General features: G+C 38.4%; 1 protein-coding gene and 1 pseudogene across 2 annotated transcripts in view; both read right to left on the bottom strand.

The window, feature by feature from the left end:
* LOC145491767 (fibroblast growth factor receptor 2-like) overlaps window positions 1–4,895 on the bottom strand; it is a 16,206-nt gene extending 11,311 nt beyond the window's left edge. The window contains exons 1-6 of one of the 2 annotated variants that reach the window (XM_081471025.1): window positions 4,517–4,895; window positions 4,288–4,462; window positions 3,868–4,007; window positions 2,594–2,887; window positions 1,528–1,800; window positions 478–771 (exon numbers count right to left, since the gene is read on the bottom strand). In XM_081471025.1, coding sequence (XP_081327151.1) covers window positions 478–771; window positions 1,528–1,800; window positions 2,594–2,887; window positions 3,868–3,937 — 931 coding nt within the window. In that variant the 5' untranslated portion in view covers window positions 3,938–4,007; window positions 4,288–4,462; window positions 4,517–4,895. Of the gene's footprint in view, window positions 1–477; window positions 772–1,527; window positions 1,801–2,593; window positions 2,888–3,867; window positions 4,008–4,287; window positions 4,463–4,516 lie in introns of those variants that run through there. The other variant, XM_081471026.1, reaches the window with a different exon arrangement.
* Window positions 4,896–19,447: 14,552 nt separating this feature from the next.
* On the bottom strand, window positions 19,448–23,299 carry LOC145493070 (BTB/POZ domain-containing protein 6-like; annotated as a pseudogene).
* Between the last annotated feature and the right edge of the window lie 846 nt (window positions 23,300–24,145).

The following is a 24,145-nucleotide window of genomic DNA, read 5'->3' as shown; positions in this document are numbered from 1 at the left end:
CTATGCCAAAAAATATTATTTATCTAATAGCTACTGACAGCATGATATTGGTTTGGCAAAATATTTATATACTCTTGACTTAATCATCTTTTCACATATCTTTCATCAGGATACCATAAGTTTGCTGAAATAATTTGTTGTTAGGACATTTTTTAAACAGCTCTGGCCTGTGGTTGAGAAGCCAATTAACTGCTTAGACTGAGCTTACTTATGCCTTGTCAAAAGTCAATTACAGACACACCCTTGACACTATCAAAGAGGGTTGCTTGTGCCAGTGAACTACCTTTATACAACTTAAGGACATTTTAGGAAATTTGTGGAATTAGTAGACCTGTTATGTGTTTGGCTTGGTGTACGATGAGCCCCCCCTCCCCCCTCCCCCACATTTTAAAATACTCTCCGGTGCCTCAGTCTGTAACTTAGATATTGAAAAGAAAAACAACTACAAGTATGTCAAAGGTCATTGATTTTACTTACTAGAATAGAAAACTTGAGCCGTCCTGCTTTTTACACTTCCCTTAGCATTTTTCACAATACAGTTGTATTTTCCAAGATGGCGATGCCTAGTTTTCTTGATTGTCAATGTATGAACTTGAACAGCTTGCTGATTAAGTTGATGTGCCAATGAGATCAGTTTGTCATCTGGTAAATCACTGTCATTCTTTACCCACTTGACATTCAATGATGTACTGCCGACTACACCACACGACAATGTGATCATCCATCCATGAACAGTGGGGAAATCTTCAGGCTGAATGACAATTGATGGATCTTTGAGAACAAAAGCAGAGTCATGAGAACTCTGAGAATAAAACATTATTAATTCATCATGAGCATGACGAAGTAATGAAATTAAGATGAGGTTTAGCTCAAGTCAATTTCAATAGCCAGCCCTTCACTGTCGTCTAATGGATGCAATGTCATGTACATGGTGGTTTAGTAGGAATCCTGTCTAGTGCCTGTCATTGCCATATACCAATAATAATTTATTAACAGTTGGTTCTGAATCATGCTTTTAAGTACATGCACTATCAAGTTATGGTACATGTATGAACAGGAAGTTTGGAGGGCATGAAATTAAAGATCGGATAGAAGCGTAAGTATTGTACTTATAGCTCTACATTATTGATGCAGAAGAACATTAAAACCCAAGTGCATGAGAAAAAAAAAAATTAGGGAATGATTTGGTCACCCTAACAGTGTGCACTGTTGGATTATATAGTGAATGCTTACAGTACGTCTGCTGAATTTGATTGTCTGCTAGCTGCATTTTAAAATAATAAAATTATAATACAATTATAATACAATTATAATTGTATTATATGTTATATTATGTACTGGTTCAATAAATTATTACCCTTGGAACAATTTGATGGTATTTCCCTTTGTTTCTTGTACATTACAAATTTATTAATATATTACCCATTGACACCAGAACAAAGGAAAATATCAAATTAGGTGTACAGAGGGTAAAATTGAGCCAAGTGCTAAACACATGCAGATTATAAAATAATGCAACTGACATACCTGAAACCACATCCACATAGACGGAATGAGAAATAGTTCCATATACATTTGATGCGGTAAATGTATACCAGCCACTGTGCAATGACTTTGCATTGGAGAAAAACAAATAGTTGTTCGCAAGGACTTTCACATCTAAGTCCATGACAAGGGATCCATCGTGTGACCAGAAATAGCTTGGTGTAGGATAGCCATGTGTCTTGCAAGGTAATGTGTACTGTTGTCCTTCATACAATGTCACATTGTGTGGCTTGATGTCCCAGCTGGGTGGACTTTCTGTATAACAAGTAGGGAATACGTCTAATGACTAAAATTTATAAACACCCAGACTGTTGTGGAGGCACAGTGGCCTCATGGTTAGTGCACTCAACTCCGGATCAAGTGGTCCAGGTTTGAGACCCAACTGGCAACACTGTGTTGTGTTCATGGGCAAGACACTTAAAATCATACTCTCACAGAGCCTCTCTCTGCCTTGGTGCACAAGTAGCATCCCATCCAGCAGGGAGTACAAATATTCCTAGTTGCTTTATGCCACAGAAACTGGGATAAGCTCCTTCCTTCCTACCATAAACACTACCATAAACAACTATACATGTCAAACATATAGTATGTCTTAACTGTTTCAGTATTATTTCGTTAAAATGTTATCTACAGATATTTTTGGTCAGTCACTGGCAAGCTTCTCCCACAAGCAAATTGCCAGACACCTTAAAAACCTTATTCACAATCAACTAGTCAAACAATAAACTACTATACGTTTTAAGTTATACTGCAGTTTAACTTGTTTCTTTAGGGAGCTTTTATAGTGTTTTGGTGGGGTTTTGGTGCACAGGCTATTAGTGCCCAATCCAATTCATTAGTGTGTGCTGTGTACCTCCTGAGGGGTGAGGAGGGAATAATTGGTTTCATAATTCTCATAAGTTATTACATGGAAAATACAGTCCACAAACATAGAAAATACAAGCTGATCTCCCAAGGGACTGATAGGATTAGCTATAATGTTCAATGATCATTGTGAATTTAAATGTAATCCGATAGCATTACATGTACTTAGTGACGTCCAACATACCTGTTACAACAGTAACATAAGCATCAGCTATGACTCTTCCATACTGATTCTGTGCGACACAGGCATATTGCCCTGCATCAGACCAGTGTATCCCCAAAATATAAAGATATTTAAAGACAGCACCCACAATAAACCTCCCACCAGTCTGAATCACGGTCTCGCTGCTGTCAGTATATTTCACCCATTTCAGTGTTGGTGCCGGTATCCCAAAGGCTTGACAGTCTAATCGCACATCTGCATGCAATACAGCTGTTGAATTTGAGGGCGTTGTTATGAAGTAGGGTGCCACGCTCTCTAAAAATTAAACAAATACAGAGATTTTTAGCTAGATAATGAGCTTGAGTCCTGGACATAACATGTGCAGTGTTGATCAGGGGACCAGGAACCGGGCAAATTGGCCGCCTGTGAGGATGATTTTGCCCGCCTGGTTTGACCATCTACAGGAAAGTTTTTCTTATAGAGAATTTCACTTCAAAATGTTTTGCCCACCTGTGAAAACCAGTTGTCCTCCTACTGAAAACATTAATACAACCCCAGGTGTTGATACTTGTTTAGCCTGTTGTGTGGTTCCAGATTGTAAACAAATGGGGAAATGAGAAAGAAAGGTTATATAACCAAACCAAAGCAAAGCAAAAACCCTAAGACCCTGGCCAGAAGGAGCATGTGACTCGCCCTTCTCCCTGACAGTAGTCTGAGAAATTCACTTTTATATTGTGAGCAAAATAAAAGTCCCGCTGCAATCCATGCCACAAGCCAATATAATTGCCTTCAGTAGTATATATACCTAAGGTGTGAAGTCTGAATTCAAAATAATTACAAAGTCTTAACATAGGGGTCTGACTATGAAGTTATCAGTGAGGGAACAATAAATTAAAAACTACTGGTAATGAAATTAGGCATTCATTTAAAAAAATTATTGCAATTATAAATGGTTGACTGCATAGTGCATAAATTGCATATGGTCAAGTTGTTAGCACACACGAAAATGGAAAAAAAAACGCAAAGCCTGACTGTGTCGTCAAACTAGTGTATTGTTCATTCTCTTAAAAATTAAAGCATTCTGGCACACGTAAGCTTATTACATGAGGTGAAATAAACTCATAAACAACAGTGTGCAGCCGTTTGACAGTGATCGTGCGAAGTCTCCCCTACAGAGCATAAGTTTGAAGACGATGCGTATCGGGTGTTATGTTTCTAAAGTCAAACAAAGATGTTTTCGGTAATTAATGCGATGAATGCAATCCAGCTATCTAAAACCGTTCTTGGATACTTACGAGCCTCAATACTTTGAAAAGTTGTAGAGCACAAGCACACAGCAGAGATAATCCACCAAAACGAACCCATTACGATCGATTCGATTCGACAGTTGAAGAGGGGGGTCAAGCGCTCGCAGTGTAATACCGGTAGAGTTATTCTTTAGAGAGAAATACAAAGAGAGAAACGATTGGCGTTGAATATTTACTGTACCTTTGGCTAGTAAGTTTTCGTCAGCTCTAACAAAATTCAAACGAAGCAATATATACATGTATGTGATCATGAAGTCAAATCAAATCAAATCAAGTACCCTGAGTACTGTACGCTGAGTACGTGACCACGATGTAGTTTGGAACGATCGATACCATATAAGTTTACGTTACCCTATATAACGGTAAATACATTGTACGGGAAAAACTTCATTTCTTATCTATACTCACCGTGCTAAGTTAAAGGAATCTACTAAGTTAATCTAAATCTAGGAAAATCTGCTATCCAGCTGACATTTTAACTGCCAAAGTCCTTCAGGTAAGTGATGACAAGTTCTTTGACGTCACGACTGTGGGAGGACGGGTGTGGCGTGACATAGGAACCGTAAACTTCCGTTAATATCAACTTCTGGTTGATAGATTCAACAAACGTCCAGTTCGCTCCAACCGGGGCTCCAACCATGCCTTAGCTAATTTAATAGAATTAATGAGGCACTCTGCCCTTTTGTTGACCTACACTATATGATACAAGACAAGAATCATTTCTTTTTTCCCTGATCAGATACGCACAGGAGATATTCTGCTTTGGTTAAGATGCAATATTGAGCAACAGTGAATATCATTTAAAATCTCCTAGCCATATATGTATAAGAAACGTAAACATTTTGGTGCCTGCCCCCGGACCCAGCTATCTGACCAACTCATCAACTATCTATCGACTTGATAATATTATTTCTCACTCATCAAACTAGGCGAGAACACTGAAAAACTTTGCTGTTCTAGGTGCTCAGTATGCTAATTTGTTGGTCGATTTTGTCTCAACTCTGTCGGACTCTAGGAAATATAAGTTTGGGTCTGTTTCATTTAAGCTTTGTACAATTTTAACCGCTTAAGCCATTCGAGAGAGAAATACAATTTGAAACAAGGTTAATCATCGAATTACTTCATTGTGTCTGTAGCCTTGTTTTGGATTTCCGGAAACAACATTGCAGTAGTAATGGGCCAAAACTATAAAATAATGCGCATAGGAAACTGAGATAGTATTTTTGTTTTGACGCATCTGTGATCCAGACGGGCTTAAGATGTGACGTCCTTATGCACTGCACCTTATGTCTTTTTCCTTCTGCTCAACCCAAGATTGACTTTTAATTAGAGTTACAATGGTCCAGTTATTTCTCCGTGATCTCCGTAAATCCGAAGGCGGGGAGTAATCAGTCGGTTATGCTTGCAACTATTTTTTTCTACTTTTATCTCTAATATCTGGGTGGACTCAAGGATCATAGGAGCCTCCCATGAATTGGCAAACATTAACGTTTGAAAACGACCAAAAACAGCGCTAGTTTTACTAACATACCAACATCGACAACACGATTTCAGAGGTTACGCCTTGGGGGGGGGGGGGGGGGGGGTGGGGGGGGGGGGGGCTTGAACAACCCAGCCCTGAAGGGCATTCACTGGAGGTTGATACATTACTAACTTGGCGTCGGGGCAAAATTTACATATTTTTTCTCTTCAAACATTTTCAGGAACGACTGAGCACTGATTTGTCGTTGGTGGTGAGAAAATCAGTGCAGTGTTATGTTAAGAACTGACGTAGACTCACCCATAACTAATATAAGACTGTCAGCGGCTGTTTGTCTTCCTGAAACAAAATACAGATTCGATTACCCATCACCTGCTCCAAAGTTAGATAAACCCATTAAGAGACTATGACACAGTCCCTTGACCCCGCCCCTTCACCCCTTCCTCCCATTTCCGCAGGAAAAATACAGTCTTGGTATCAGCCATAGTTACCGAGCAGTGTTTACTAGAACATATGTTGTTACGGCTTGATGAAACTGATATATATTTTACAGCCGGTGCAGCGCTTGCGTCATTAATAGAGTACATGACCCCTTTGAACCCCGCGTAGGATGTTGAAGTTACACGCCCGAAAATACGGTAAAGCTAAATTTTAAGGTTTGCTCCCTATAGTTTTACGATCGCACGCGCGCTGAGGACGAAAGTTCAAGTAATCTGCGCGCGCTCGAAGGAAAACGTCAGTGTTTTTTGATATCTTATGACGTCAACATGAGCTCAAAAAGCAAAACTGACTGCGTGAATTTTCTCGCGTTTCCTTAGGTGAAATTCCGTAAAATTTGGCAGACGAGTTATAAATACTTTACTTTAGTTGGAGCTCGTTTTTCAGGGAAATCTATGTGATCAGGTTTTTTGCAGCGGTAGAAGACATAAATTTGAAAAACTCGAAAAAACTGCCTTTACAAATCCTACTTTTTTCGTGTTTAAAATTTATATCCCGCTGGAAGCGATGTGCTTTAAAAATTTTGGAAGATCAGTCACCGAAGGAAATTCAAGAAAATCACAAATAAAGCCATAAAAAACAGTAAAAACACATTTGTTTGGACATTTATAATTCAAGACTACAGTCCTAAATTTTAACAGAGAAGATAGCAGAACACTATTTAATCATCAGTCATTACATGTAATAAGTTTGAGAGGACTGGGTGTGAAAGCGAAAGCACAAACAGCATTCAAAACATAATAACACTTGCGCGCGCAACGCCAGAAATGATTACCTTGTGGAGCCACCTTAACCTGTCATATGCACACGTGCTCGAAAGGCTGTGTTTGCGTGAGGGCTTGGATATGCGATCGACTTCTGTCCTTAAAAACATGGCCAACGATGTTACGAGGCCGTACGCCTGGAACAAACAACCAACAAGCTTACTGCCAAAGCAAGCACTTGATTCGGTTGACTTAAAATGTTGGTTGCCATTTGAGATAAAATGAGCATGCGAACATAAAATCTTGGTTATCAATACAGTTTTATTTGTCTTATTAAAAAGTATGCCTGTGATTTGTTAGCGTCAAAGACAATATCCATAAAATTTGTTTTATTTTACAATCATTTTCTCTTCTGAGCTGGGCCAAATAAATAATTGCTTTAATCACTAAGGATGGCTGCCCAGTCTTATTAGACCATTAATAAGGTTATTTCGGGCAGTCATGTACTCGTTCTTATTTTGAACTTACTTTGGCAAACTTAAATTTTAGGTATGAGTACAAATAAACTTGTTGTTGTTGTTGTTGCGGCTTCGAGTTGTATAGACTAAGGTGCTAACCAATCATATGGCAGGACACAAGTTGATGGTTTTGGCGTCTAAACAAGGGAAACGACGAGTCTGTGGTGAAATCCAATTTGGACAGGAAAGATTTGCCATATTTTCGGGTGCTCTCTCCTCCGCGGAGGCTCCCTCGCTGAGGGGAAGTGAAATGAGAGTGGGAAGGCGCCCCAGAAACATGGTCAAGGCAGCACAAAAGAGACTTCTGTGAAGGAGAGAGTTTTCGAGTGTACAGCTGGCCCAAGCACCTGTACATGCAGCAGCACTCAGGTTACACAACAGTCGAAATATAAGGATTTGTTCGGGAAAAACGGTTATATTCATAAGCCCAAAAATTGCCACTGGGGGAGCTGAGTATGACATGTTTGAATAAAGATAAACCTGCCTTGCTTTAGGTGCGTGTTTCCTTGTTTTTCGTGAGTTTTCTAGGCCGTTTTATGGGAATTTAGGTGGTTTTTACCTTGACTGCTAACGAATGCGAACGGGACCACTGAAGGAGGACGACCGTAAATTCGCTCCAAATGCTCCAGTCGCCTGGAAATTCCTCATACATCACGGACGAGCGTTTTCCTTCACGAAAAGAAAGGAAATGGTATCGAGACGACAATTAAAGCAGTGACGCTAAATTAAACCACCTTCATTGCCATAAATCGACCTAGAAACCTAACGGGAACTACAAAGAAACACACAACTGAATCAAGGTAAGTTTATCTTTATTCATTCATATTCGTTCGTATTTTTTAGGCTTATGAATATAACCGTTTTTTACATGCAAATCCTTATATATCAAGTGTTGTGTAACCTGTATACCACTAGCTACTACTGTATGTTCAGGGACGCTTATATTCAGCTCTAGAAAACGGTTATATATTTTTTCCGATTATAACTCCCTACTAAATGCCTTACTTTGCATTGGAAGTCATTGCGTTTGACTTATAATAAAGGAGATACTTTCCTCTGTGTCGTTTCGTCATATCTGTAGGTTTGGCCAATTTTTACTTACTAGAAGTATATCAAATGCAAAGTTCCTTCCAACTATAAGGCAAATCAGGTAAAAAGTTCGAAGTTCTTTCTAATAACAAGCCCTTCCGAAACTATGCCCACCAGAAAAGCGTTATGAACAAATATTAACCTTTCATTTTGTTCACCTATTTTTCTTTCGGTAGTAAATGAAAAAACAGGAAAACTACTTGAAATTTAAAGAAAATATACAGTGTACAATGTAACTGTTTTTGTTAACAGATTTACTTTTCAGCAAGAGTGCATCTCAACAAAGAATGCATCACCTTAAAATTAAAAACTTCAACGTGGAAATTTGTAGTATTTAATTGCAATCTTTTCCTTTCCTTAAAGATTATTTAAAAATTGTTGTCATCATAAATTTTGCTGTAGTCTTCTTCACTAATATAAAATCATCAACATTGCATTCATAACGTCATCGACGTCGACGTCGTCGTCATCATTATCATCATCATCATCATTATCAACATCAGCCCAGTTTTCAGCATAACAATCATCGTAAATTACATCGTGATCATAATCATCACAGTTTCCATTGTTATAATTATCATAATTGTCATAATTGTCATCATCATCATCATCATCATCACCATCATGATCAGAATCTTGATGATCAACAGCGAAATCAGGTTTGTTATATTTAAAGTTATCCCCCCTTAAATTAGCTCCGGAATTAATGATAATTTCGCCATATTTCTCTAAGTAAAGTGTTTCTGAAATTAATTCAGAGTAGAAGCTTTTTAGAGGAGCCTCGTCTTCGTCTGAGAGATGCTTGGATGTAAATGGAGCCTCGTTTTCGTCTAAGGGACGGGCGAGTAGAGCCTCGTTTTCGGGAAAGAGACGCTTGAATGTGACCGGACCCTCGTTTTCATCAGAGAAATGATTGAAAGTGAGGGGAGCCTCGTTTTCAGCAGAAAGATGCTTGAAAGTTAACGGAGCTTTTCTTTCATTGGGAAAATGCTTGGGAGCAAGACGAGCCTCGTTTTTATCAGACAGATCATTATCGCGCCTCCATTGTTCTACTTTTCTCTGAAATGACGCACCATTCTTTCCGAGAGGCATTCCTCGTCCACTCGCCAGCACCAACAGGAGAATCAAGCCTTTCATATTGTTGCTGCTGAGCTGAGAAAAAGAGGAATCAGTAATCATCAATTATATCTTTTATAATGGGCGAATGTAAAGAAATGCTCTAGCTAGGGGCCTTTGTGAGAGGGTTGGTCACAAAAGTCTTTTCGAAGCGCTTATGAAGTAAAATATCAACTTTTCTTAATAATATATCAGCTTTTCTCGTCGAGAAGCTCCATATCAGGCATGACCCCAAACTGACAGAGTGTTCATATGGTTTTTCACGGTATAGGGCTGATCTTGCGCACGCGCAGTGCAAGTGGCGTACGGACGGACAGTCACGTGACAACCAAAATCTTTTAGATCGATGGGTTACCAAATTTTCTGAGGTATGGGGCTCCGCTCCGCAGGAGCTTCGCTACAAGGCCAGAAACCATATCAAATTGGGAAAAGTGGAAGATATGAAACAATTTGTGTCTCCAAGCTATTAATGTCGCCAAAAATGGGTCACCCATGTCCAGCAACTCGCTCGTTGCTCCTTGAGTATCTCTAGATGGGAAAACAGTTGTGTTATTTTTAACAAAATACGTCGTTCCTCGCTAAATTCATTGAGCCCGCAGTTCTCAAGCTAAGTATTAGAAGAGGCCAGAGCAACTTGATCGTTGTCGTTAATTATTTTTGTTTGCTGCGAAGCAAATTAAATGAGTATTATCATGTCGTATCGGCAGGACAACTCGGTTTTGACTGCCGCTCGTATTGCGGGCACAGCCACCGTATACAAGGAGAGGTCGTTCATCGTCTTCGTGTTTTCCAGATTCTCAGTCTAGATTTTCTTTTTATTAACAATGCACTGAATTGCTAAATCAGGGAGTAATGTTTCTTGCAAGTGAAGCTGACAACCAACAATTTTTCGTATCGAAATTAAATTAAAGAAACAACACCGATTTCGCACTCTTTTAGAATAAATCTTCTTTTCGTGACTTGACGAGAAAAAATTTGCGGCAGCAGCAAAACTGAAACAGAGTGAAGAGTGGGACCAAATGAGTAAGCCGTAACAAAATGGATGGCTCTGTGTTACACACTCCATATGAGGACATGAAACACCGCTTTGCTGTTTATTTCATAACATGTACTGATTTTGTGATGTTTTGTAACCGCCAAACAATGACGCTATTAGGCTAAATCAAACATCAAAAGGAAAGTTACTGTTGCTAATTATTTGTAATTTGGCGGCGGCTTTTTTCCGAAGAGCTGCCGAGGTGATTGACACTTGAGCTCTGGGTTAAAGAGTGTTTTTATAGAGTGAAATCATCATATTTTATTTTTCTTGACCACAGAATATCACTTTTATTACCCCAATTTTCTGAAAATACGATTTTTTTTTTCTTTTTTTTGGAAATAACTGGTGAAGAATTAACCTAGTGCAAGCAACGTCCCAAGTCGGTTGTTTTATTCGAAAGAAATCGGAAATTTTAATAAATCTCAGCAAAAAGAAAACGAAACCATTTGAGTCCGAATATAGCCATAGGTTCGTGCAGTAGTTCGATGGTCAAGTCCGTAGAGTCACCCTGCTCACGATTATAATTAGTCAGCAAATTTTCCTCATTCTACCGAGAATTTTCTGGTAAGAAATCAAAAACTACTTCTACGTCAAAATATAGCACTGCACGCTAGACTTGCCTAAAGAAAGGAGTGTGATTAGAGTATTTATGCTCTTATCTGAGATTTAGCAAATGAATATTATTTCCTACATGATATACAGCTACAATTGGTAATGCGTGTTTGCCTGTGACTGACAAGCAAATTTTGATACACTAAAAAAAAAAAGTGATATCTATGAATTTCGAAAATCTGAAAGTATTGAATTTTGTTCAGGCATTTGAAATGAATTACCTTTAAAGCTGGGAGCTAAAATAATGTTTACCAAAACAGATAACAGCTCGTTATTTCTTCACCGGCGCTGTTTTCGAGGCTGAGCTCAGTAGTTCTGTGCGAGAGACGGCGAATCAGTGGTTTTGGGAGAACTTCTACTCTCCTTTAAATACTGATAAACAAGAATAACCTGTTTATGTCCGGTTTTCATTGTTGTGATTCGCACGTCACTGTTGTAATTCCCGCCCAGCAACCAAAACCAGTAAAGAGACAGCACTTGCTGAATTACCATTTTCTTACTTTCAGCGTTAAAAGACGTGTGTAGTAAAACGTAATGAGGATTCATAGCTCCGTCAAGATCTTCAAAAAGTTCTTAACTCCATGGCAACAGAAAGGGCAAGAGAAAGCGGAGATGAACAAAATTATGTGAAGTGACTTTCGACCTAGGAGAGCAACAATTTTCTTGACGGCTTCGTGCCACGAACACTAGATTGAAAGACAGTCCATGTTAAAGTTCATTTGGTGAAACCGCCTCTGAAACGAGCATTGGGAACGATGCGCGACTCGCGCCCAATCTCGAAAGTCTCCGCAGCATTTTGTCAAGTTGTGCTACAATTTGCCGGTAATCATGTATAATCGGTGCGACAAAGGCACTGCGATGATTAATTAAGTGACGTAATATTCCTCAGCACAACACAACTTCCCCAGCCAGGCACATCACTATTCCTTCAACTGTATTGTTAGACAGATGTTTATATATTGCCTTTCTCATGCCGCTGGTAAACCTTTCCGCTGAACCATTAGCCACAAGAGTTTAGACTTTAAAGGGACACTGAAATGGTCCTTAAACAGTCTATGTAATAAGAACCAATTAGCTCTAACTAAATGATTAAAAGCAATTTCTTGAAAAAAGTCCACACCGCAGCAACATTTTTGCAAAATTCAACGATTTTCGAGCCAAACTTAAGCTTGAACCTTTGACGACTTTTTAGAAATCCATATCGCAATCCGTCTCCATCCTCGCCATCGTTAGCAATCCTCACTTCCTTATTGGGTTTCATCATTTGTAAAAGTCCCGCTCTACAAAACAAAACCACTGTTGTTCAGCTTCCAATGATCGATATATGTTCTTGAGACTTCCAAAATCATGCTAAAAATGGTGACAGTGTCCCTCTAATATCAAACGTTTTTTTTTTTTTTGCTTTTCTGAATCCCATCATATTTATTCATCTCCCCTTTCTGTTAGCCCTTTCTGTCACCATGGAGTTAAGAACCCTTGCAACATATTGATGGAGCTTTTAACTCTCATTTTTTTTTTTTTTTTTTTGCTCTACCCTTCTTTTAATATGGAAAGTAAGAAAATGGTAATTCATCAAGTATTGTCTCTTTCGTGACCAATTCTGTTTGTATTTAAGGGTTGCTGGGCGGGGACTTCAACAGTGACGTCAGTGTGAACACAACAATAAAAACCGGACATAAACAGGTTATTTCTTGTTTATCTGTGTTTGCACGTTGCTAGGCAATAGACCGATTAAATTATTTATAGGAGAAGTTCTCCCCATATCATTCGTTTTTCCCACAGAACTACTGAGCTCAGGAGCGAAAACAGCGCCGGTGAAGAAATAATGAGCTGTTATCTATCTTGGTAAGCAATATTTTAGCCCCCAGCTTAGAAGGTTAAAACATTTAGTGCACCAAAAACATTGAGTACTTTCAGATTTTCGTAATTCATAGATATCACACTTTTTCGGTGAATCAAATTTCGTTTCTCAGTCAAACACGCATTCCGAATTTAAAAAATTGTAAGCTCATTGTCCCATTACAAAAATATCAAGTACAAAATTGAATGATATTTAATTGCCAAATATCAGATAAACAGCCTAAATACTCGAATCAAATTCTTTCTTTAGGCAAAAACGTGATGATTATCCTAAGTCTAGCGTGCTGTGCTATATTTTGACGTAGAAGTCGTTTTCGATTTCTTTGCCATTCTTGGTAGAATGAGGGAAATTTGCTGATGAATTACAATCGCTAGCAGGATGACTCTACCGACTTGACAATCGAACTACTACACGAACCTATAGCTATATTTGGACTCAAATGGTGTGATTTTGTTTTTGCTGAGAGTTATTCAAATTCTTTCGCATAAAGCAGCCAACTTGACACATTGCTTACACTTAGTTAATTCTTCACCAGCTATTTCAAACAAAGAAATTCATGTTTTTAGAAAATTAGGATATTAAAAGTGATGTTCTGTGGTTAAGAAAAATAAAATATGATGATTTCACCCCACAAAAACACTTTTTTGTTTGACCCAGAGAGCGTTAGTGTCAATCACTCAGCATTCTTCTGAAAATAGCCGCCAAATTAGAAGTAATTAATTAGCAACGGTGACTTAGCCGAATAGGAATTGTTTGGGAGTTTTTAAACATAGCAAATTTAGTACATGTTATGAAATAAACAACAAAGCGGTGTTCCATGTCCTTATATGGAAGGTGCAACACAGCTGATACGGCTTATTCATTTGGCCACACTCCTCACTCCGTTTCAGTTTTGCTGCTGTCGAAGTTTTTTCTAGTCAAGTCATGCAAAGAATATTTTTTCTAATATCACGGTTGGGTCTGAGATTCATTTGCGAAAATATCAAGTGACAATGCTATACTCCTTAATTCAGCAATTCAAAGGAACGCTATTAAAAAAATGAAAATATCGGAACTTTAGAATATACGGAGATGATGAACAACCTCTAGAACGAAGATTTACGAACTGTTTTTTTTTTCGTTTTACATTGCCAAACTCGCTTCTTTTATTCATTGATGAGATTAGAAATTTGGCCCATACTACTGAAATTTCAGGAAACTTTAAATTACGATAAAAATCCGAATTAGGAGACAGTAAAAGATACATGCATGGTAGAAAAAAAATGTTCCTGGCCACCCTCCACAGCGCCACTCTAGGCGAGGGAACTTGGTTTTATTTTTTTTCTTAATGTAAAGAGCCAACTGTTTGCACGAGAAATCGCAAAGTTGGCTCTGGGACCTGGGTAACCACGGGTGAAAAGTCTCACACTCTGAAGTTTGGCATTTGTGGAACGTGACAGTTGAGATGAATTACGAGCCTTTTGGATGAGCCAAGCTTTTACCACATGAACACTGACTTTCTGGCTTTTCCCATTGGGGACAAAGTCTGGGCCAGTCATCAGGGGCACCAAACGACCGTTTTCTCTCTAATGCTGTTAGATGCTGTTTTAGGCTATCTGGAGTACTTTTAAAGCTCTGTACGTTAATTTTAGGTTGCACTAAAAAAATTTTATCTGTTCGGATATTCTAGGGGAACTTGAGTATTCTCGAATTTATTAGGGCTTTTTTGTCCATTTCCCGAAAACCTTAGGTCTTATCGCCTTTCCGAAAATGATAGCTGACCTTTTTTCGGTACTCGAAACGACATTTTCAACAGTCCGAAAACAACAGACATTAAATTTCTCATATCACGAAAATTCGAGGTGCCAATTCTCTCAAGAAAATCAGAGGGGATTAAAGGCCTTCCGAACAGATAGTTTACCGAAACGATCCGTTGGGTGCCCCTGAGTCATGCTTGATATATCGGAGCTTCCGCGAACCCTATGAAACTTGACAGATCACTCAACCAATCTATTTTTCATGTCCCTTATTAGACAAGAAAAGCTGATACTTTACTTCATAAGCGCTTCCAAGAGACTTTTGGGGCTATATCCCTCTCACCAAGGACAAATTTTCTCCATTTTAATGGGCCCCAGTCCCCTAGTTAGAACATCCCTTTACATTACGTTATAAAACATCTTGTCAAACCATCTTGTAAACATAATGTAAATACTCACTTTGCATCTAGATCTACTTTCTATCTTCCAAAAATTCGAACAAATTTTGGCAAATTTAATATTCGATTTAATGGACCTAAATTATGGAATGAACTCGATGAAAGATTCAAGTGTTGTACTTCTAATCAATTTAAAAAAGAACTAACTTCGCATTTCATTAGTCTCTATTAATCTTTACTGATATTTTGATGGTTTATATCTATTTATTTTGTTTTGTTTTGTATATTTAATCTTGTACCAAGTTTATGATATTTATGTATACCAATGTATTTGTTGTGCCTCGTTCCTGACTCTCACATTTTTAATTATTATAATTACGGTCACCCAACTAGTTTAGCTTTTTAGTTATTTTGGGTGTCCCACTACTGTATGTACTGTAATGTTTATTTATTCATTTATAATTATAATCTTGTAAATTCTTTTAGTTGTTTACAGTAGTAGAAATAAACTGTTGTTGTTGTAAAAAGTATCTTTGATGACCGCTGATTTTTCTTGTTCAACTCAACAGAACAATATGAAAGTCTTGATTCTCCTGTTGGTGCTGGCTAATGGACGAGGAATGCTTCTCGGAAAGAATGGTGCATCATTTCAGGGGAAAGAAGAACAACGGAGTCACGATAATGATCTGTCTGCTAAAAACGAGACTGGTCTTGCTTCCAAATACTAATATTCTTAATGAAAAAAAAGCTCCGTTGACCTTTGAGCATCTTTCAGCTGAAAATGAGGCTCCCCTCACTTTCAATCATTTCTCTGATAAAAACGATGCTCCCTTCGCATTCAAGCGTCTCTTTGACGAAAACGATGCTCCACTTACATTCAAGCGCCCCTCAGACGAAAACGAGATTCCACTCAATTTCAAGCATCTCTTTGACGAAAACGAACCTCCACTCGCCCGTCTCCTTGACCAAAACGAGGCTTCACTTACATTCAAGCACCCCTCAGACGAAAACGAGATTCCACTCACTTTCGAGCATCTCTTTGACGAACACGAAGCTTCACACGTCCGTCTCTTTGACGAAAACGAGGCTCCAGTGTCATTTAAACGTCTCTTTGACGAAAATGAGGTTGCACATGGTTACAAGCATCTATTTGACGAAAATGAGGCTCAATTTAGTTTCAAGCCTCTCTTTGACGTAAACGAAGCTCCACTCAAACGCTTTTACTCTGAATTAATTTCAGAAACACTTTACTTAGAAAAATATAGCGAAATTATCATTAATTCCGGAGCTAATTTAAGGGGTATAACTTTAAATATGCATGACAAACCTGATTTCGCTGTTGATTATCAAGATTTTGATGATGGTGATAATGATAATGATGATGATGATGATGATGACAATTACGACAATTATGATAATTATAACGATGAAAACTGTGATGATTATGATCACGATGTAATTTATGATGATTATTATGCTGAAAACTGGGCTGATGATGACGATGATGACGACGTTGACGTCGGTGACGTTACAAATGCAATTTTGATGATTTTATAGTAGTGAAGAAGACTACAGGAAAATTTATAATGGCGACAATTTCTAGATAATCTAAGGAAATTAAAGGAATAGATTACAAGAATATTACATATTTCCACGTTGAACTTTTTAGTCTTAAAGTGATGCACTTTTTGTTGTCAGGCAGCTCTCAGTGAAAAGTACTGTAAGAAAACAAAACGTTACTAAACATGTTAACAAAGACAAAAATTTACCCTGTATATATTCTTTGAATTTCAAGCAGTTTTCCTGTTTGCCTCCTTTACCACCAAAATGAAGGTCTATTGTATGTAGGTCTAGCCTAGTTGAATTAATTTTTTATGGGGCCATTTACTTGACCGTGGCGGTGTCCACCCAGAAAGCTCTTGCTACTATGGTCACCGTTCATACATAAATTTTTGTTTCTTTACAGCTCAATATTTCTTAATATTTTACTATCTTCACTTATTTACCGTGCAAAATGTGTGTTAACTCCCTTTAAACTGTAAATAAAGAATTGAACTGAATTGAATTGAAAGAAAAATCGGTGAGAAAAAAATCGGAGATTACTACTTCTTCAAGAGACTTTTTTTTATTTTTTGGCGGGTTTAAACAACTGCCGGTATTTCAAGAAAAAAACCCACCAGGTTTCTAGGAGCGAAATATGAAGAATTTTGATTTTTCATCATGTGCACAGATGCCACATATTTTCAATTTGGCTCGGACTTAGTGGACATTCTCTCTTAAGTTCTCTACTAGGTCGAGGACAGTTTCTTCCCTGTACCTTTCTTTAAAGAAAAGTAGTCACGTCACGTCATGTCATGTCAAATCATATGCATGTCGTGCTGTCTAGTTGTATTTCGCGAGATTAAAAGTGTACCCTCTAAATCGGCCCTTAGTATGCTTAATTAACTGAGCTAAAATCCGCTGAAATTCACTTATGTCCAGGATTGAACGCAAGTATTGTTTGATTAGTACTTCATATTTGGCAGGGTTATTTGACATTTTCATAATACTTCATATTTGACAGAATTGTGTGTGTTTTAGTGACTTTTTACCAATGAGGACACTTTGTGATGCTTATAATAAGGAATTTGAATCTCGTTAGCGTTAAATCCTGGACATATCTGCTGAAATTGGCATGACAGTTTCAATGGAGTTTACCGTTAGCCTTAAAACGGGCCAAAAATTTAGCCTCTAGGGGTAGAAATTGGACAATTTCATCCGTTAGCCGTAAAAAAAATAGTAACCGTAAAAAGTAAACTTGAGCCTTGAAAGTAAAGTACTTTTAAATGAATGAAATACATGTCTTCGAAATGTAATTATTTTGCACGCAAAAAGACAACGCAACATTCCCCAAAATCAACCCAGTACACATTTGAACATTGCACAAAATTATTTGAGTGTTTTAAAGACGAAAGAGTCATGTGGTTTGGCATGCGTCGCTCTCGAACTTGTTTAACAAAATGGTGCGTCAAATGACGATTTTAACGGAATTTGACAGTTTGCATTTTTCTTTGAAATAAAAGGATATTTTGCCAAAAAAACTACCCAGTAGCTTTTGTCATACCCTAGCCTATCTACCACAAAAATATGAGCGAAATCGAATTTCGACCTTTGCCGCGAAATTAAGAATTTGTCTGATTTTTACAGGCAGGCTTCCTTAAAAGTAATCTTGTATAAATTTTAGCATACTCAGTAAGTCATGATGCATGCTTAGTAAATTACACCAATTTTTTTCTTACCTTTTTTTTTTATATAGATACATAGATGGTACGAGCCTGGTTGGAGGCCATGTTCAAGGACCTGTGGCAAAGGAATTCAGCTCAACACCCTGAAAGGTACCATAAAAGTACCCGCTTTTTTAACCCCTAAAAGGAACGACGAGCACCCAGAGCCTAAAGTTCTTTAGTTAGATGGGAAGATGTAAGGTAACAGAAGAAGAATGCAACACCGACATCAGTTGTCCACGTGAGTAGCTAGGAAATTGTCATCATAATTTAGCCTATAATGGTGATCTAGAAAAAGCGAGAAGGACTCCTCTAATCAAAACCAGAAGGACTGCTTAAGGGATAAGTTTATTGCAAGGTTTTAATTTTTGTACTGATGTTTTTCAGCAAACCTTTAGATTATTAATGAGTTTAAGAAATATATGTTACATGCCGGCTGGGAGGTCGTAGGAGGTCACGGTTTTTCACTATACCGATTGACCCAGCTAAGCCGGCAAATAACATTTTTTATTACATATAACACGAGAATTTTATACCATAAAGCTCATTTGTAGAAATCTACACCTTTTATTTTCACGCGTGAAAAATAGCCATACAGCCAATCAGAGTGGCGCACAGCTCTTTCACGTGTCGAAGTATAACCAATCAACGATAGCGCAAAGGCCTTTCCGAGCCAATCACAATCGTGCATCGTTTACATTCAAATAGCTTTCCAGATTTGGCGGCTTTTTAGCGGCGCCTCCTCCAAATTTTTCCTGCGAAAATGGCGAAGGCGGAGGAAAGCTCTAGATTTGTGTCGGTTGGTTGCTCCCTGGACGAGTTTGTACAGCATCAAGAAAACAAGAACACATTAAGCAAAACACAGTGAGATGTCACGTTGCTCAAAAAATTTTTAGTTTCAAGGAACGAGCTGAGAGAGATTGAAAAGATTGATGCAAGAGATCTCGACGTGTTAATCGCCAATTTTCTACTTCAAGTTCGAAAGAAAGTGGGTTTGTTTACGCAACTTTATGGGATGTTAAAGTTACCTTTTCAAATAATAAATGACAGTCACTTACACGTAATCATAGAATCCATGTTTCATGGTAAAGGCCTGCCTTCCGAGATATGTCCTACAGATGGATAGTAACTTTTCTCATCGTTGGGCACGATGCAACTATCCCATATTCCTGTCACGGCGTTTTCACAGACCGATCTATTTTTAGTTTGAATTTACCGCGAATTCAGACCCCCGCAGGAAAACTCAGTGCTCAATGACGTCATCATTTCACCGGAAGATTAAAAGGAAAAACAAAATGGCGGAGACATGCAAGGAATCGTCTGATAGTTCTAGTGTAGATTCCTGTGAAGATTTTGAAGGCTAAAAATAGACCGGTATGTAAAATTGCTGTGACATAGGCTTAGTATGAGAGTTGGACGCTCCCAGTGATAGGCTCCTGGCCGCTATGTATATAAAAGTCGTATTTTGACTCATGAAGCGGTGACATCACAAACGCTTTTCGACCTAAAAAGGCTTAAGAAAAAATGCTGTAGCATATTTTCCCTAAAGTCAGGCGCTGTGGCTTTCACCTTGGCTTTAATGAAAATGCTTTTAAGACTTTAAAGCTGGCTTCCGAGGAAAACACTAACTTTAAACGCTTATAACTCTAAAATTATTGAAGTAAAGAGCTCCAAATTTAGCGACCTTTATTAAAATTTTTCTGGGGACAATTTGGCATGACATGTCATTGCTGAAAGTAAATTGATGTTCTCGTGCTCACCATGTTTTAGGAAGTCAAAGATCTCCCGGTTCCAGGAACCAAAAGGCCTGTCTGATTACAACTAAGCTGGGCTCTTTTTTGCCACTCAGTAGTTTACGGTTTAATTTCTCTTAATTCGCGACATCAATTTGCTTTGTTTCTGATCTTTCGCGATTACCGTTAGCAAACTCGTGTCCAGAGTTTTCTCTTTAAATTTCAGGGAAAAGTATTGGGACTCGAGGTTGCATTGTTAGCGGGACGATGTCAGTCAGGCGGATACTCTCCACACGCTCAAAGTCTTCCCCCGGCCGCAAAGGGAACACCTACCCTAGCCTGAACTGAGAAACTTCTGAACATAAAAAAGTAATCAAAGTCGTGTTAGTTAGAACTAACATGCGCAAAGTTCTGTCAACTGCTCAAGCTGCTGTGCAGGATTGAAGAAAATAAAATTACAAACAATAACTTAATATTTCTCTTTACTGAATGCACAAAGAGTTCAATGCCTGCTCCATGCCTTCTTTTATAAAATATTAAATTTATTTTCCGCAAGCCCGCATGATACTTCCCTTTTGTCACTGCTCGTACTCCATCTCCTTTAACTGCTTACCAAAAATCTCAAGCCAATTTTTGCGTGTCCTTTGGTTATAATTACCTTATATCAGCTCTTAACCATTCTACCACTCGAAAGAAGAGCTGTGGTAAACTTTTGGCTACTGGAGATGGCAGCCAGAGAATGTAAAGGAGTTTTAATAGGTCACTTGCAAGTGTATATTGACTTTTTTTTTTAGGCAGAAACACTACGTCGTTGATAGCCGAAATGAAACAAGTTACTCTTAACTTTAACAGTTCCAATCCATAACCTCCCACCGCAAAGTCTAGGCGCTATACCAATGATCTACACAGCTGTTTCGAGAAAAATTCCCTCCACAAAAAGGCGCACATTCTTGCCCCAGAAATCTCTTCCCTTCAGATGTGACCAGAAAGGTGAAACGGTCTACTACAGCTATTTTGGGCAGTGAAAGTAATTCATTGTTTCTTGATCACAGAGCCTTGAATCTCAGCGCGGTGGAATATGGAATAATGATAGCTCTTTTCTATGAGCCTGCTAAGAATTTTTCTATCCAGGTAATCACGAACCATGGCCTTCTATCAAGTAACATTTAACTACCACCACCATAATAACGTATGAGAACCTCTTTGTCGACAGCTGCTCCACATCTAGAACAGAATTTGTACGTTTCCTCAGGCTCCTCTGAGGAGTCCAAGCATTTTATAAGAAACATCCATATATCTCACTACCTCCTCACTACCACAATGGCAGGATTGAGTTAGGCGCATAACGTGTCAGCGGTTGACTAATGATAGGATTTAAGTTTGTATAATAGCACATCAATTCTGCATTGATGATTGTGTTTCAATAATTTTGTGTTGTGTTTCGATAATTTTGTGTTGTGTTTCACAAATACTGACTTGTGTTTCAGTAATTTTGTGTTGTGTATCACAAATATTGACTTGTGTTTCAAAAATATTGTGTTGTGTTTCAAGAATTGTTTGTTGTGTTTGCAGATATGGGCCACCGTACAAACGTTAGTCGTGTAACGGAAAACTACAACTCCCCTCATTTTTCCCCATTCACTCACCCTTTCACGCTTTTTGTACGTATTCGAGTTCCAGCCCCAGTCATCTTTGATAGCAGTGTTCAGCAACATTTCAGTAACCATACATGAAATAAAAATTAAAGCATCTTTAACATGTCACGGAGGCCTAACTTAAAACAATTTGACCACCAGGGTCATAAAGTGACCCGAGATAATGTACTTCATAGTTCCGTGACTTCAACGTCCTGTTGACTAAAATAGGACTGGAAACTCGCCTGTTGTTTAACAAAACTCAGGCTAGAACTATAGTGGCCCTCCCGGGAATCTCAGACGGTAAATCGAAGGTAAATTCACATAAGGTTAAACTCGTTTCGGGATCATCATGAAAGATCTTAAAACGAAAATGATATATTAAATAGTAATTCAACATCTTGCTGACCAAAACAGCACAGGAAACTGGCCTCTTGTTTCATTGGTTCTATACAAGTGATTCGGTGAAGTACGAAAGGTGAATACCACTCCTTGACACTCCACAGATGTTTGTCCTTTTGTCCCATACCATGACTTGGGACCCTTGATAAAACGACTCTAACTTGTACTGCTTGTTTTCCACCAAACAAACTGGTCCATCGAACAGTACAGAAAAACCATAATAAGAAAAAGTCGTGTCTTTTTCTGAAGCGTATGATCCTGATTGTCTCACCTGAGAAGAGCCATCTGTAGTATCTTTAACTTTTGTGGAAACCGTGTAGTTGCCACCTTTAGAACCAAAATACTGAACTCCATGTAGCATGATTGGCTTGTTAACGGAAAAATTAATACAGTCAGGTAGCCCAGTGCACAGCCATAAAAACAACTCCGGTTGCTTAAAGACTCCAAATCTTTGACAACGATGGCCATTTAAAGAGCTTTTCCTTGGGGTTTGTCCAAATGGCAAAGAAGAAGTTAAGACGCCATTGTAATGTTTTACCAAGTCTCTAACCTCATCCAAACTAAGAATACGAGAATCGATTACAACTGAGGCAAACTCCTTCTCTACCATCAAAGGAAATCTAATCGCTTTCACAATCTCCTCTCCAATAATTCGTCTTTTCGACTCGCCGTCAGGAGTTATCCCTTGCTTTTTACTTTGTTCTGTGGCCCAGCGATCAACAGCTTTAAACAGTTCCACTTCCTTCACGTTCAGTCCTTCCCTTTCCACAACTGTCTCGACTAGCGATCGCTCAACTGTAACAAATTCATCTGACTTCAAAGCTTCTTCTGTCTGCTCCTCAATAACTTTCCAGCATCGATCTTCCAAATCTTTATCCTCAAATTTCTGAGCGTGCGGCAGGATACAAAACACATTTGATGTTTTCAAATTACGTCGAAGATATTCGGCGCATTTCTCGGCAAGTGAAGGCAGCATGTATTTGTTCGCTAAGTACAGCACTTCCATCACATTACCTCCGCTCAAATTCACTTTGTCGCTGTACAAATAGCGAAACATCTCCAACAGACTCTCGTAGTCACAGTCAGGCAGTTCAATACAGTTTTTGATCTCTGCCATTTGACCATAGAACATGGCATAGAACACAGGACTGCTGATTGCAAGCACAAACTTGTGAGCTGGGATCACCTTCCTTTCACTTTCGCCAGTCGCTGCTGGAACAACAAATTTCACATCGCTCAGTAACTCCGTGTTAAAAATAAACGTAGTTCTCTCTGCGATAGCTGTACACTTCGACTGCCAGTTCTCTTGAACAACTGCCATTGTAACTCTCTGGTTTGTTCGCTGAGTGGGATGTGGGCGTGGGTTCAAATCCCACTCAGGGCGAATTTTCTTTCAAACATTTATTCACTTTAAAATATGATTACTTGGGGTGAACAGGGTTAGGGGTTCTCTCATATACAGTATATATTGATTTGAAAGTAGCCTGTATCCCTTGTGGATCCTCCATTGTCATCCGCTAAGTTGACTTCGGTCGTGTATCATGAACTTGATCCTTAGTTGGATTTCAAAACGGAGTTATAGGCTTCCCCTACCTTGTCACCTTGAAAGAAAATTTCCCGGGAGACCACGTTCCATGCCACGTAAATCACATCTTCGATTGCCGTGTTGCCAGCATGGTTGTCCTGATGGTGTAGTGGATATCACACCCGACTAGTATGCGGGGGGACGTGGGTTCAAATCCCACTCAGGGCGAATTTTCTTTCAAACATTTATTCACTTTAAAATATGATTACTTGGGGTGAACAGGGTTAGGGGTTCTCTCATATACAGTATATATATATATATATATATATATATATATATATATATATATATATATATATATATATATAAACGTTTGATAAAGCAAGGACGGACAACTTCTGACGGTAAAAAAAGTTAAAAAGTTAAAAATTTAATAGAAAAACGTTTCGGCCTTAGACCTTCATCAGTTACAAGAGAAAAAGGACGGAAACTAAGTTAATTATCACCCTGTATGACGCAATTTATAGTACAGCATTGTATTTCTCGTTTTGCATTTTCTTCCTGTATTGTATTAATCACGATGTATTAATAGCACAATATTGTATTTTTCATTTCGTTACGTAATCTCCCACACTGTAACCGTATTTAAACTTAGTTT

This window comes from Orbicella franksi, chromosome 7 (assembly GCF_964199315.1).
Source record: "Orbicella franksi chromosome 7, jaOrbFran1.1, whole genome shotgun sequence".
Classification (NCBI taxonomy): Eukaryota; Metazoa; Cnidaria; class Anthozoa; order Scleractinia; family Merulinidae; genus Orbicella; species Orbicella franksi.
Note: the sequence above shows the minus strand (reverse complement) of the source record. Positions and strands in the feature narration are given on the sequence as shown.